At 32.5% G+C, this 14,644-nt stretch overlaps 1 protein-coding gene across 1 annotated transcript in view; it reads right to left on the reverse strand.

The window, feature by feature from the left end:
* LOC132133243 (OTU domain-containing protein 7A-like) overlaps positions 1–7,446 on the reverse strand; it is a 36,311-nt gene extending 28,865 nt beyond the window's left edge. Inside the window, exons 1-2 of the mRNA XM_059546037.1 lie at positions 7,311–7,446; positions 2,927–3,057 (exon numbers count right to left, since the gene is read on the reverse strand). Of these exons, the coding sequence (XP_059402020.1) occupies positions 2,927–3,011 (85 nt within the window). The 5' untranslated portion in view covers positions 3,012–3,057; positions 7,311–7,446. The remainder of the gene's footprint in view (positions 1–2,926; positions 3,058–7,310) is intronic.
* Positions 7,447–14,644: the final 7,198 nt, after the last annotated feature.

The raw sequence follows: 14,644 nt of genomic DNA on the forward strand, positions 1-14,644 counted from the left end.
GTCATATTCTAGGTTCTTCAAAGTAGCCACCTTTTGCTTTGATTACTGCTTTGCACAATCTTGGCATTCTCTTGATGAGCTTCAAGAGGTAGTCACCTGAAATGGTCTTCCAACAGTCTTGAAGGAGTTCCCAGAGAGATGCTTAGCACTTGTTGGCCCTTTTGCCTTCCGTCTGCGGTCCAGCTCACCCCTAAACCATCTCGATTGGGTTCAGGTCCAGTGACTGTGGAGACCAGGTCATCTGGCGCAGCACCCCATCACTCTCCTTCTTGGTCAAATAGCCCTTGATGCCTTCAGTGTGACTCTACAATTTTCATAGTCATGAAAATAAAGAAAACTCTTTGAATGAGAAGGTGTGTCCAAACTTTTGGTCTGTACTGTATATTAATGCAGAGTCCTCAGAGAAAGGTTTCAATGTACAGTACATTAGCACAGAGATAGTAGGGCTGCTTATGCAACATGTAAAATAGCTGGTTCAGTACATTCACTCTGATGCACGACATGATTTATGAAGAATAAATGCTGGATCAGACAAAACACTCAGCAAACTGCTTAATCTATGGAAATGTATATGAAGTACTTGTATCACGTGTGTGTGTGTGTGTGTGTGTGTGTGTGTGTGTGTGTGTGTGTGTAATACAACCACTACTTCATATGCAATGTAAATAAACGAATGAATGAATGAAAACATAAATAAATATTGTACAATGTAATGATAACCGACTAGACTAAATTAATAATAATAAATAAAAATAATAATGCTTAAATGCTACAATTGTAAAACTGAAAACAATTATAAGTAAATAAATTATATATTTAAAAAAATAACATTATACAAATTAAAAAATTAATAGGATTATAATACATAACCTAAAAAATAAATGAATAAATAAATAAATACAACAATTTAATTATAATTTATATTAATATATATTGACATGAGATTAAAATAATATTACTGCTTAAATACTGCTAAAAAACCTTAAAATATTTTTATATATATTAAATAATATCAAATATTGACATTATAAAATGTTAGAAATATACATTTTTTAATGTATTATAATTTATAAAGTATAACAATTATGTACTTATTTCAAAGCTATTATGATATTTTCAGACTATTTTAAGCATCATTATTCAATAAATACATTCCACAATACTCTAATTTAATGATAACAGACTAGACTAAATTAAGTAAATAATAATATTTAAATGTTAAAATTGAAAAATGGTATAATAATTTATAAGTAAATAAATCATGTATATTGTTTAAATGATATAGCACATTTTAAATGATAATAATTTAGATTATTATCTGAATAATAATTTAGATTATTGTACTACTTAAACTATTACATAACATATTACATAAACAAATAAATAAACAATAGTACAGTCCAATTTAATAATAGTAATAATTTATAAATAATACTATACAAATAATAGTATCATTTATTTATAAATAAGTAATATCATAGTACAATAACATTATAAATAATAGTATAATACAATTTAGGGATAACATGAGAGGAGATGAAATTTTTCTTTGTACATCTTTTCTCAAAATGGTGCACCTCTTTTCTTCTGCTGGCTCATTTCTCTCCCCTCGCCCTTGACTTTTTGTTTGTTGATATGTCTCTCACTCTTTCTCTCTCTCTCTCTCTTTGGGCCGTCTCCTCGGGACAAACTGCACTTGTGGCCCTTTTCTCCTTAATGAGTTCCACTCAATGGGCACAAAGGCCTTCTGGGGGAGCCTGGTCGTAAAGCCATCAAAGGCGCCCTAAATCTGCCCCGCCACCCAGCATGCCATGCCCTTCCTGCTGCCAATCACAGCAGAATATAGACCAGCAAAAACCTTTATTGCAGCAAAATCCAAAACCTTAAGACCTTCAAGTGAGTCTGGAATGAGTCGTAAGTGCCATCAACAAGCCAAAGGGACTAGACTTAAAAAACAGGTCTAAGGAAACTGTGCTCGGACAATAGACATCATGAATAGCTGTACATCGATTCTTTATACTGGAGAAAACGACCTATAGCTTGAATTAAATCTCAAGCACAGAGCCACTGTATATTTGACAGTGCATTTTGCACTTGACTGAACCATAAACCCGATGTAAGCACACATGGGACAAAAATCAAGCCTAGACACACAGACAAAGAAAAGCAGAGATGCACATCCCACACAACTGTCCCAGCAGCACCGTAAATCTAGAAAAGCTCAGCAGTTTACCTTACTATAACACCAACAAAACTACTTTTGAAGCGGTCATATCATACGAAATCAAACTCAAATTACTCTTTTAATTTATATAGATTTCAAGTGTTTATATACTAGTATAAATATACTGTATATATCCATACATCATTTTAAGTTTGTACTTCGTGGTCAGTAATGTTTTTTTTTCTCCATTCAGCAAGGATGACATTTATAGACATTTATAATGTTGCAAATGATTTCTATTTCAAATAAATGCTATTCTTTTTATCACTGCATATAATATAGCTGACATTCTTTACTGTCGTTAATATAGCCGTATATAGTGTGTATACATGGCACATTGAGAATTACATTCTCAGCAAAACAAGATTATATACAGTATATGCAAATTACAATTAAACAACTGCAGAAACATCTACAAATAACTAATAAAATAACATAGCATACTAAATATAGTACAAACACATGCAACAATAAATATACTGTTACAAAAGTATTTGGAGTGGCATTAGTGGATCATGTTCATCAGACCGACCCGAATACTTTAGGGGCCCTTAAATGAAGTATCCTCACCCTTAAATGTAACATTGGGTGTCTACAAGAAATAATAACCAGCAATACACAAAACCAGACATCTGAACAAAGTTAACCTCCAGAGCCCCTTATTAAAAAAGAGGGAAAAAAAGTGCAGATCAGGTCTCATACCTTCCAGCAGGTCTCGTGCCAGACCCGGTTCTGCCCCTGTGGACCGAACAAAGTCTGACAGGACCGCATCCATGTCCAGAGTCATGGGATCATGTGGCTGCGCTGCCTGCCCTGCAGCTTCACGCTCTCATCTACACAGAATAAATCACAGGAATTATCATGTAAATCAATGTAGGACATCAAAATTAGGACAAAACAACAACTAAAACAGAGACTGAGCACAAAATGCAGCATTACCAGTACATCAAGCTATTATTTACAGTTTGATCATATTCAGATTAATCAGAGATGATTGCAGCCTGAGGAATGAGTGATATGATTGAGGAGTGACTGCACTGAAAAAAGAAAAAAAAAATGGTGTAGGATTTACCAACCCGATCTCACTGCAATTCGTATATAATTTACGAGGTTGCTAATTCGTATGACCACACTCGTACAAATTCATACGATTTTTGCCAAATAATACGTATTTAACGAGTCGCACAAATCGTATAAAATCGTACAAGCGAGGTCGTACAAATTTGTACGAATTAGCCAAATACATACAAATTAGTCATGAGATATCGTTGGATTTACTTTGAAACATTGTTTGTTGAAACATACTTTGAAACACAGTGTTTTTTTCTTTTCTCTCTGTCTCCATATTATGGAAGTCAATGGCTGCTGTCAACTATTTGTTTACCCACATTCTTCAAAATACCTTTATCCTTCTACTGAACATGAAATTATTATTTTTTCTTTTTGAAAAACGTTCATAACCAAACAGTTTTTTCGGACCCCATTGACTTCCATAGTATTTTTTTCTATACTATGGAAGTCAACGGCTACCAGCAACTGTTTGGTTACCAACATTGTTCAATGTATCTTCTTTTGTGTTCAACAGAAGAAAGAAAGTCATACAGGTTTGCAACAACATGAGGGTGAGTAAATAATGGCAGGATTTGGATTTTGGGTGAACTGGCCCTTTAAGTGGTGGTGTGTCAGTAACCTGTGGCTTGCATGTTTTTGGGTGTGGTCTGTCACAAGGCCGTGTGAATGAGTCACTGCGCTGGACAGAGGACAGACTGGTGTGATGTTTCAACACTGCGCTGACAGTATGAGGGCTGCGTGTGGGGTTTTTCAGCTGGAACACATTGGCTGTGACATTCTGCAGAAGGCCTTTTTGTCATTGCCTTATGAAATGCGCTGTTGTTTGATTCTGGTGGATCAGACTGAACCCAGCTATGCTGGCTGGAGGTAGGAACACCTACGGGTTAACAGCAATAACAGGACTGTTTATCCGTGCGTGTGTGCCGTGTGTCAGACGGCCCGACCGGCGGCCAGCAGCTTCCGCACCATTTACGAAGCGTGACACAAAAATGAGAGGAATGTGAAGCTGCCCACAGTGGAGAAAAAGCGTAACTGCCCACTACTGAGTGCAACTCACAGACCTGAAAACAATGCTTTCTGAATATGGATGGGTCACGATTGTCTAATATAAGACAAAAATTGTATTATATGTGACCCTGGACCACAAAATCAGTCTTAAGTGTCAATTCGAAATTGTGTCGTATACATCATCTGAAAGCTGAATAAATAAGCTTTCCATTGTTGCATGGTTTATTAGGATCAGACAGTATTTGGCTGAAATACAACTATTTGAAAATCTGGAATCTGAGGGTGCAAAAAAATCTAAATACTGAGAAAATCACCTTTGAAGTTGTCCAGATGAATTCTTAGCAATGCATATATATATATATATATATATATATATATATATATATATTTACGGTAAGAAATTTAGAAAATATCTTTATGGAACATGATCTACTTAATATCCTAATGTTTTTTGGCATAAATTAAAAATCGATAATTTTGACCCATACAATGTTTTTTTGGCTATTGCTACAAATATACCCCAACGACTTAAGACTGGTTTTGTGCTCCAGGGTCACAAATAAAGACTGTATGAACTACTTAAGAAAAGAATATAAGAAAACTACTAATATACACATGTATTATATTAAACTGTAAAAAAGAATGTAATAAGTCTTATAATGAATAACTGTATTAGAGGTTTGGTAATGTTAATAATGCTATAGGTTTTAGGTAGATTACTTTTTGTAGTCTGTTACTGATTTCAATTTACATGATGGATGTTTTAGTCAGTAATCCTACTTTTGGATTACTTTTAGATTACTTTTAAATGAATTTGCTTATAGATTTAAATGTGATTACTGTTATATAAAATCATGATATAAAATTAAATTAACACTAGGCAATAGACTTTAATAACAACAACAACAAAAAAAACTGGGGACAGGAATAGAATACACGCCGACATAAATGAGAAATGACAAACACTGAGGGAGAACTACCAAATAATTATTACACACACACACACACACACACACACACATATATAATCATACAGCTTCCTTAAAACGATTAATCGACTAGTAGTACAGGTTTTTACAACCAAAGCAACACAGCAGTGCATGTTAAATATGTTCAATGGGATTTCATGCTGATGATGCACTGCTAAAACATTTACGCCTGTGTTTACGTACTTGCTGAAGTATTTGTTCGCCCACTAATCTAAACCGAAGAGCCGAGAATGAGCTTCCTAACAATACAGAGTAATCCACTGCACTTTGAGTAAGATTACAAACCCTGAAATTACTTTCTGCTATAGTCATTAGAGAAGCCTGACTAACCCTGCAGAATTAAACATCAGATTAGACCATTCGCTCTCTAAGAGACCCAGCACATTAACAATACCAACTCTGTGCTTTTTGATAGGTCACCTTTGTGCTGTCATATGTTGTCAGGTTTAAATAGATGATAGAATGATATAATCGTAAAGTCTGATGACCTTAAGACAGCCTGCCATTAATATATAATGTGGTAAATTACAAATATATATATATATATATATATATAACATACAGTATATACATACAAATTAGTGATATTTTAGTATCATTGAGATGTTATTATAGTTTTTATTAATATTTAATTCAGTTTTTTAGTAATCTCCATTTTGATTTTCATTTTAGTTAATGTTTTATTAATTTTGATGTGTGTTTTTGTCATTTTTCTCTCTCCTTTTAAAATGACTAAATGTTTTTTTTTATTATTATTATTATTTATTTCAGTTTATTTCAGAAGTTAAACTAAATTAAACTGAATGAACCCTGATACAAATATGTATTGTATTATAATGGTGCATTTGCAAAGTTTTACTCATTTATAATAATATTGTATATAATTAATTATGTATAGTTTCATATATAATTGATGTTTATAATCATCAACATCATTGATGTCATAAATATAAAAGTAAAAAGAAAAATGTTATCATTATTTTATATTGCCTGCAATTTTTTTTATAATTGCAATATAATTATAAATAAGTTTGACAAAACTTTGTATTTAACAATTTCTATAAAAGTAAAAAAGTTGTATTATTATTATATATGTTATTATCTGTAATGTATATTTTTCATATTAATCATAATATAATATAATATAATGTGTATATCATTTATATATATAAAAGTAAAAATGTAAATGTTTTATTATTATTATTATCATCTGTATTTTTAATTTTTTATAATAATTATATGTTTTTATTGTACCATAACATATTCAAATACAGCATTTTTGCATTTTTTTCAACTATTGAAACAATGAGTACCAGTTGTTCATGATTATTGAACACTGATTTTAAATAATAAATAAGAAAATGTATAAGTTAAAAAATGTATAAGCGTATAAATAACATTTATAAGTTTACATTTATTTAATAAGTATATAAAAGGTACAGACAGTTTCAACGACAACAACATAAACAAATTGTGGCCCAAACTTAACATCCGGTAAACTTCTGCAAAGAATCAACATGACAACAGAATCCTTTTAGAATGGATAAAATCTGATAACAAGTAAAATAAATAAGTAAATTACATTAGCCAGCAGATTAAAACTATGACTTGCCTATGTCTCTTCACATAGTGGTGATCCAGAAATAGCGATTTCAACGGCTTTACACAAAGCAGTACACAAACGCTGCTTTATACAGGCAAGATGAAATGAAAATGACATCTAAAATCTTCTGAAGACAGTCGATTTCCTTCAGAGATACAGTGATATAAAAACACCAGTGCGACGTTTTGATTTTGAAATGTGCAGTGCTCATGTTTATTCAACAAAGTCAAAGTCTTTTGGAAAATATATTTTTGACGGACAGTTTTGATATTGTGGAGTTTTGTTAAAGATGTATGTTAAAAGTTAAACTATACAGAAATTTGTCAGATGTGATGACAGATTCTGTGTGGGCTTTGTGAAGTAACTGTGAAACCATCTGAATAAACACTGATCGCATGAATAAAGGCATTCTTACTTTCTGTGTTCTCAATGGGAGTTGAGCAGCCACCTCACCACCATGCTTATGTCTGCGGTCACACACTCTCTAACACACACTCCTCTCGTCTAGTCCATGGCTGGCAGGAGGGGAAGACTCAGGCACAGATGCAAACTTAGAAACAGAGAGCAAGATAGAAAACGATAAGTTAAAAAAAAATCTCACATAAACTCTAGAGCCTTATAAACCACAGTAATGTTGTCTGACTTTAGCCACATTATGCAAGCGTGACCCAAAATCCCAGTGACCCTCTTGAAACACCCCTACAATCTCATATTGCAGCCGTTTGCTCATATATACCCTTACAAACACAGTGCATGAAGTGTAGAGCACCTTTAGTCCAGTTTGAAACAGAACTGATCAGTTAATGGAAAGGAAAAAAACCAAACAAGTGTTTGTTAACGTATGAGAAAAGGCTAAATATTGTATTTATTTATACATATTTTAAGACTGAAATTAATAAATACATTTCAATAAACTGGGGAAAAGTACAAAATACTTAAAGCACTGTTTGAATAAACTGTTTTAAAAAAATAAATATTATATATATATATATATATATATATATATATATATATATATATATATATATATATATATATATATATATATATATTTTTTTTTTTTTACTTAATGATTATATACAAGTTTAATTATATATTATATTATATTATATTATATTATATTATATTATATTATATTATATTATATTATATTATATTATATTATATTATATTATATACACTCATTGAGTGTGTATACTGTGAGCGATGAGGTCATTCTACAGACTGTGTGAACCTATGCGGCACAAAAAATAATATGCATACACAAAACAACGCTATATTTGATGCATCAGCAGGCCCAAAGTCTCCCACGGCAGCAGTTTTTACAGCAAGATCCCTTTGAGCTGCTGTTACCTCAAGAAGCAAGAATCACAATACATAATTCACAGCTATGCATGCTGTACATTTCACTCTCCTCCCCTCGGAACAGCGGCTCGCAGCTCTGACAGCCCATTAATAGAACGGCTGAGTCTCATTTCACAGCTTTAGACCGGAGAAGAGTGACAGGCAAAGAGATTGACAACTACATTAGTGTAAGGGTCAAAGGTCAGGGCTTTTAGGGAAAGAGGTTGGTAAAAGAAAGCCTTTCAAGGGAACTTCTATTCAATTAAAAACTGACAAGACTATTTTATTCATTTTAAATTCATTTTAACATTTTAACCAGATATGCTGCTTCTTTAATCTTATTGTTCATTATTAAAATCTAATTTCAGACTTTTAAGACTCTTTCTGAGATAAAATCTATTAAATCTGTTAGTCTTTCCTTCCTGTGACCGGCAGCCTAGAGAGAACCCACATAAGTTTATGATGAATTAAAAGCTAAATACAGTTTAATGTGTAGCCAAAATACAAATAATTAGCACACACACACAAAAAATTATAATTATGCACAATAGTGTACATTTAATTATAATCAAGCTGAAATATGACAGCACTGTTGTTCTGAAATGCCTTAGTACTATCAGCTACTTATTCAAAAGGATGAGATAAAATATGCACTCTTACAGCTGTCTATAACATAAAATTATTTCAATAATAAAAAAAATACAATACAATAAACCATAATGTAAAAACTGTCATAATTCATCAACCGCAGAAGATTCACAATCACTTGGCATAAATGCACAGTAATCATCGATTGAAGTCAAACCATATCATGATCTGTATTTTTCCATTCCCAAATTTAAGACATCAAAAAATAATTAAATATTTTTTTCTTATGGCTTCTTTAATGATAATGATAAAAATGATATATATATCAGCTCAATAAAAATTTAGATTAATACCAAAAATTAAGTAAATAATCACATATATCTTTATCATGATTAATATTTATTTCTGCCCTCAGATTGAAGACATTAATATTATAATTTTTGAAAGACATTTGATATGGCATTTAAGACATTTAAAGACTTTAAAAGGCAACTGGCTCTTTTAATTATTAAATAAAGAAAGCCTTTAAATGTCTAAATGAAGAAAATTAGGAAAAACTTGCATAGCAGATCATACTTTGTTTATCAAATATAATCCCGCCCCACACGTGTATTCATAGAAGCATGCATATTCACCGAAAACAGGAAACAGTTTGTGTGCACATCACGCTCCGTTTACCTGAGCGCACAAGGACCTGCGGACTTCTAGTTTTCATGAGCCCATGTCAACAAGCTTGAAAAACATTCACAGTGAAATTATGAGTGAGAAACAGAAAGACCCACGCTCTCACCTCTACCAACGGTCTGAGCTGCTGTAAAACACTTTCCACAGCCTCACCTCTGCCACAGTGCCCACAGTCAACAGAGAAGCCCTTGTCACCATCAACAACAGCCACGCACTCATTCATCACATCTCCCTGTTCTCCCGCTGATCATCAACGTTTCCACAGCTAAATTTAACACTGTAACCTTCATAATTGTGCTCAGAGGCTGCAAGGTTTATTTTCAGAGCGTCAGACGTCTGGCAGCGGTGGAAAATGTGCCATCACACCCAACTGATATGCAAAGCAAGTGTAAGATTTATGGGAAGCAATTACTCAGAATTGCTCCACAATATGTACTAGGGGTGTGCAGCAAAGACAGTATTTGTATCTGTATCAATCACAAAATTATTCGGATCTGTATCTGTATTGAACCAGAACTTCGTACAGTATTTGATTTATGGTTTTACAGCCATTGTTATCACTGGACAAATATGCAGTGTTTAACTAAAATATTATTATTATTTTTTTTTTTCGTGCTTCGTACGTAGTGCGGTTGTGCTTCGAGCAGTGTGAGTTCGAGTCCCAGCTTGGGGACCTTTCGTGATCCAATAAATAGATATTTAAGTATCTAAATTAAAACAGTAAGGGTTCCTACGCAATTTAGAAATATGGAAATTGATAAGTAATTTCCAGGAAATGCATGAAAAAAAGGCAACTGCAACACTGCTATTTTATTTGAGCTTATTTAATTCATAAACTCTTTTAGCTAGTTTGCACACTTGTTACTGCATTGTAATTTTAGAGGATTATGTAAAACAACATGAATTCCTTTGGCTCACCAGTTCCTACAGAGTTAAAAAAGTATTTCACTTAAGTAATTTGCAGGTCTGGAAAAATTATGAGGAAAATAAGAGAACACAGTGTGGAAAACTATTTTGACTATTTGCCCTATTCAGTGTTCTAAAATATAAAATTAAAAATGTTTAAAAATACATTTATCATACAAGTAGAAAGATTTCATGCCCAACATTTAGTGAATGAATTAATTCAAGACTAACATTTCAATATGTAATATTCATTAACTATTTAAACGAGTCGTTTTTGAACTTCACTAAACAAATGTGCATATGCCACGCAAACCAGCAAAAGTTAAGGAAGCAAACATGTAGGCCTAGTAGAAAATGTATCTGTATTTAAGTTGATTATTAGCCTATATTCGGTTGGTTTTTGAGAGACAGAGACGCGCAGAGACGGCAGCTCGGCTATTTGATTGGCAATCGCGCTGTGCTTATTCATCCGTGTATCATACCGTAGCCTATAAGGTTTAAATAGTAGAACAAATAGTAGAACATGTATGATGTGATATTTTGTGTAATTTTAGCCCTACTCTTGCCAAGCTCTGTTCTAAGAGATGTACGGCGTGGCAACAGCAATGCGGTGTTTGATTTGTTGAAAAACTAAAGTAAAAATTTAGGTTTGGATCACGCACTTTCAAGTCTATGTTAAAACATGCAGAAACTAAGAAATACATTTTTCTATTTAGATATTTATTTTGTAAAATGAATAGTCTGGTTTCTACAACTTACACTTTGGAGCAAAAATCTGGCTTTAAACTTTAAAGAAATAAAAATGTTGCATTTATCGTGATAATTATCGATATAGACTGATATGATTTTTTTAAATCTTTTTTTTTGGCCATATCGCCCAGCACTAACACTATATATATATTTACACAGTATATAAAATATATAAAACCATGCAATGTAAAATGTACTCCTATATGGTGTGTGTGTAAATTAATATTAATATTGTAGCATTATAAATTAATAATTATTATTATATTATTTAATATTAATTATTATATTATTATATATTATATATATTTGATCTGAATATATGATTCTATTTTGTGTAGAGAACCAACACTGCTGTCTTGTCTATAAAACTTGATGAATGCACATACTCAAACGTATCCATTGCTGATCTATGAAACTTTGCTAAAAACAGGTTAAAGAGGACTGCTGACACTCATGGACATAATGAGCCCCATCCATCACTCCTGCAGACACAGCATCTACACAACAACATCTCTGTGTGTGTGTGTGTGTGTGTGTGTGAAAGCTGCATTATTCAAGTGTTTCTTCACCAGCGCTGCCACAGGTGCTCTTAAGGTACATACACATCTCTCTCACACACACACACACCTGGCTGTGTTCCCTCACACTGAGTCTGCAACATGCAGCTGATTACCTCATAGACCTGCAAAGCCAAAGACACACAGCTGCAGGTCTAGCAACCCCAAGGAATTCTGGGATACACGCCCAGTGATGAATATAAGACTCAGGACGTGTCATGCAGTGCTCATTCATCCATGTGTGCTTTAACAAGGCCAGACTCGGGCTTTACAAAACTCTGCTTTCTATAAGAGCCTCTCTAAGAGTCGCACACTCACTGCAAACAAGGAGGCTTTCAAACCTCCTCATGACTTGCCATCTACTTCACTCAAAGTTGTTTTTATCAAAGTTAATTTATTAAATGAGTCCCAACTAATCATTAAAGGGATATTGCAAGTTCAAGTTAAGTTCTATTGACAGAATTTGTGGTGTAATGTTGACTACCACAGAAAATGATTTGGATTTATCCCACATATTTTTATTTTAGTAAGAAATGTGTTCTTGTAACATAAGGCCATTTCCAACTATACTAGCAAAAGTATGAAAAAGAACCATGTTTTTTGAACATTTAATGCATCAGAGTTCTGTTTTTGGACATGCACCCATGAAATACAGTGGACTAACGTAAAAAAAAATTGGTTAATAAAAATATACCACGGAATTACCATGTGTTACCATCATAAGTTCATAAAAAAAAAACATGATTCTGCCTTCTTGTCTCTGATTTTTCTCTAGTCTTGTGGCAGGATCATGACAGGCCCATGTTTTATGTGCAAGCACATGGCCATTTGTTTGGGCCATGTGCTTGCGTTGTCTCGTTCCCTTGCCCCGCCCCCCTTGTTACCCTAGTTTTGTCTTCATTGATTTACCTGTTCCACCTGTTGTGTTCATTAGTAGCCTCCCTTTATAACCTCGTGTGTTTCTCTGTCCCTTTGTCGGTTCATTGTTTAAATATTGTCACGTTGTTTAAGATTGTCTACTGTTGCTACCAGTTGTGATTTTGTCAAGTCTTGTCTAAGTAATTGTTTGATCGTGTTTTAGTCATAGTCTAGTTAAGTGCAGTGTTAGTCTAGTCTTGTCTTCCTTCGTCTGTCTAGCCCTTGTTTTGCCCCCTCGTGGGTTTTGTTTTCCTGTTTTTTGTATAATAAACTGTGTTGCTGTGACTACTGTCTGCATTTGAGTTCATCCCTCCACCACCCATCCTGACAGTTTAACTTTTTAAATTAAAGTCAACATGAAACAAAATAAAAATTTATTTACGCTTTATTTACGCTCAATTCAGTTAATTTTTTCTGGTCTTACTGTGAATGATCCATCTGTATATATATATATATATCACACACAAAAAAAAATACAATTACATTTGGCTGTAAAAAACATTTACATAAACAACAAATTTTCTAATATTTTTCACCCCAATTAAAATGATGTCACCAATCACCAGTCATAAAGAGACAGAAACAGTAATAATAATAATAATAATAATAATAATTGTTTAAATGATCAAATAAAATTGTAATAAAAAATGAATTGCTAAAAAATATATTTTAGTTAAAACATAATAGTAATTAGCTAAGCCTCTGAAATTGTCACTTTTTGAAACCCTGTTTAGCTGTTTAACTTTTAGTAAAATGAGTTTAAAAAAAAACACTATTAAATTCGAATGAAATACAGTACATTGGCAGTCGATCTACGACTCTTCATGCATATCATGTGCAGGGGAAATACATTATACTTTTCAATAAAGCTCTTCACACACTATTTCTTGACCAAAAGCAATTTGAAAGTGGCACATTGTTCCCATGTGTCCTGTACACGATTGAACACACATAACACAACACTGAAAGAGCCACTCGAATAACAGATAGATTGTCAGGATGGGCACTTTTGATTTGGGCCAGTATGTAACCACTCAAAACATCCTAGCAAGACTTAAGCAATGTTCAATCAACATTTTACATTACAGATATTCAGTCTCAGAAGGGTTGTATAACATTTTAATTGCTGCAGTTAGACATAACTGAAAACAAAGACAAAAAAAGAAAATAAATTTGTGACCACTGAGATCACAAAAAAAGATTTTTGCATTATTGACACACTGTTTTCCTAATGAATGTTGCTCAGTTGCTTTGACACAATGTATTTTGTTTAAAGCGCTATATAAATAAAGATGACTTGACTTGATTGACAAAGCAATACTGACATATCATAATTATTTATTTATATTTTACTTATTTTAATTTTATTTTACTTCAAATTTTTAACACAATAAAATTAAACAATTATTATTAATACTATTATTCCTACTAGTACTACTATTATATGAATATTAAAATTTCATTGTGTTAAAAAGCAGAAATAAAATAATTATAAATAACTAAACAATTGCAAAATAGATTAAATATAATAATAATACTATATTATTATTATTGCTGTTATAACTAATAATAATAGATTAATTTTAATTACATAAATTATGCTATACTAATAAATAATTTATTATTAAATATGATAATATAAATGTATATATGAGGCAAATGTTTGTTTAATGTTGTGTGAAGAGTTTTATTGACAAGATTTATTAGTATATTTCCTATTATTATGTTTAAATTATTTAATTTCTATTGTGTTAAAAAGCTAAATAAACTGCTAAACAGCTAAACTGCAATTATGAAGTTGAATCCCTGTTGACATGCGTATCGGCTGTTAGGTTCTGGCTGCACATTGTTTGCAGTTCAGGGTTTGTTTGCACTGCTGATATGTGAGAACTTAACTGAGACTAGGCGCAAACACAGCACTATTCCCATCAAACATTATCCATTAACACTGATTTCCCATCTGCTGCCTCCTATATATGGATATTCATGAAGTAGGCGTGGC

This window comes from Carassius carassius, chromosome 50 (assembly GCF_963082965.1).
Source record: "Carassius carassius chromosome 50, fCarCar2.1, whole genome shotgun sequence".
NCBI lineage: Eukaryota > Metazoa > Chordata > Actinopteri > Cypriniformes > Cyprinidae > Carassius > Carassius carassius.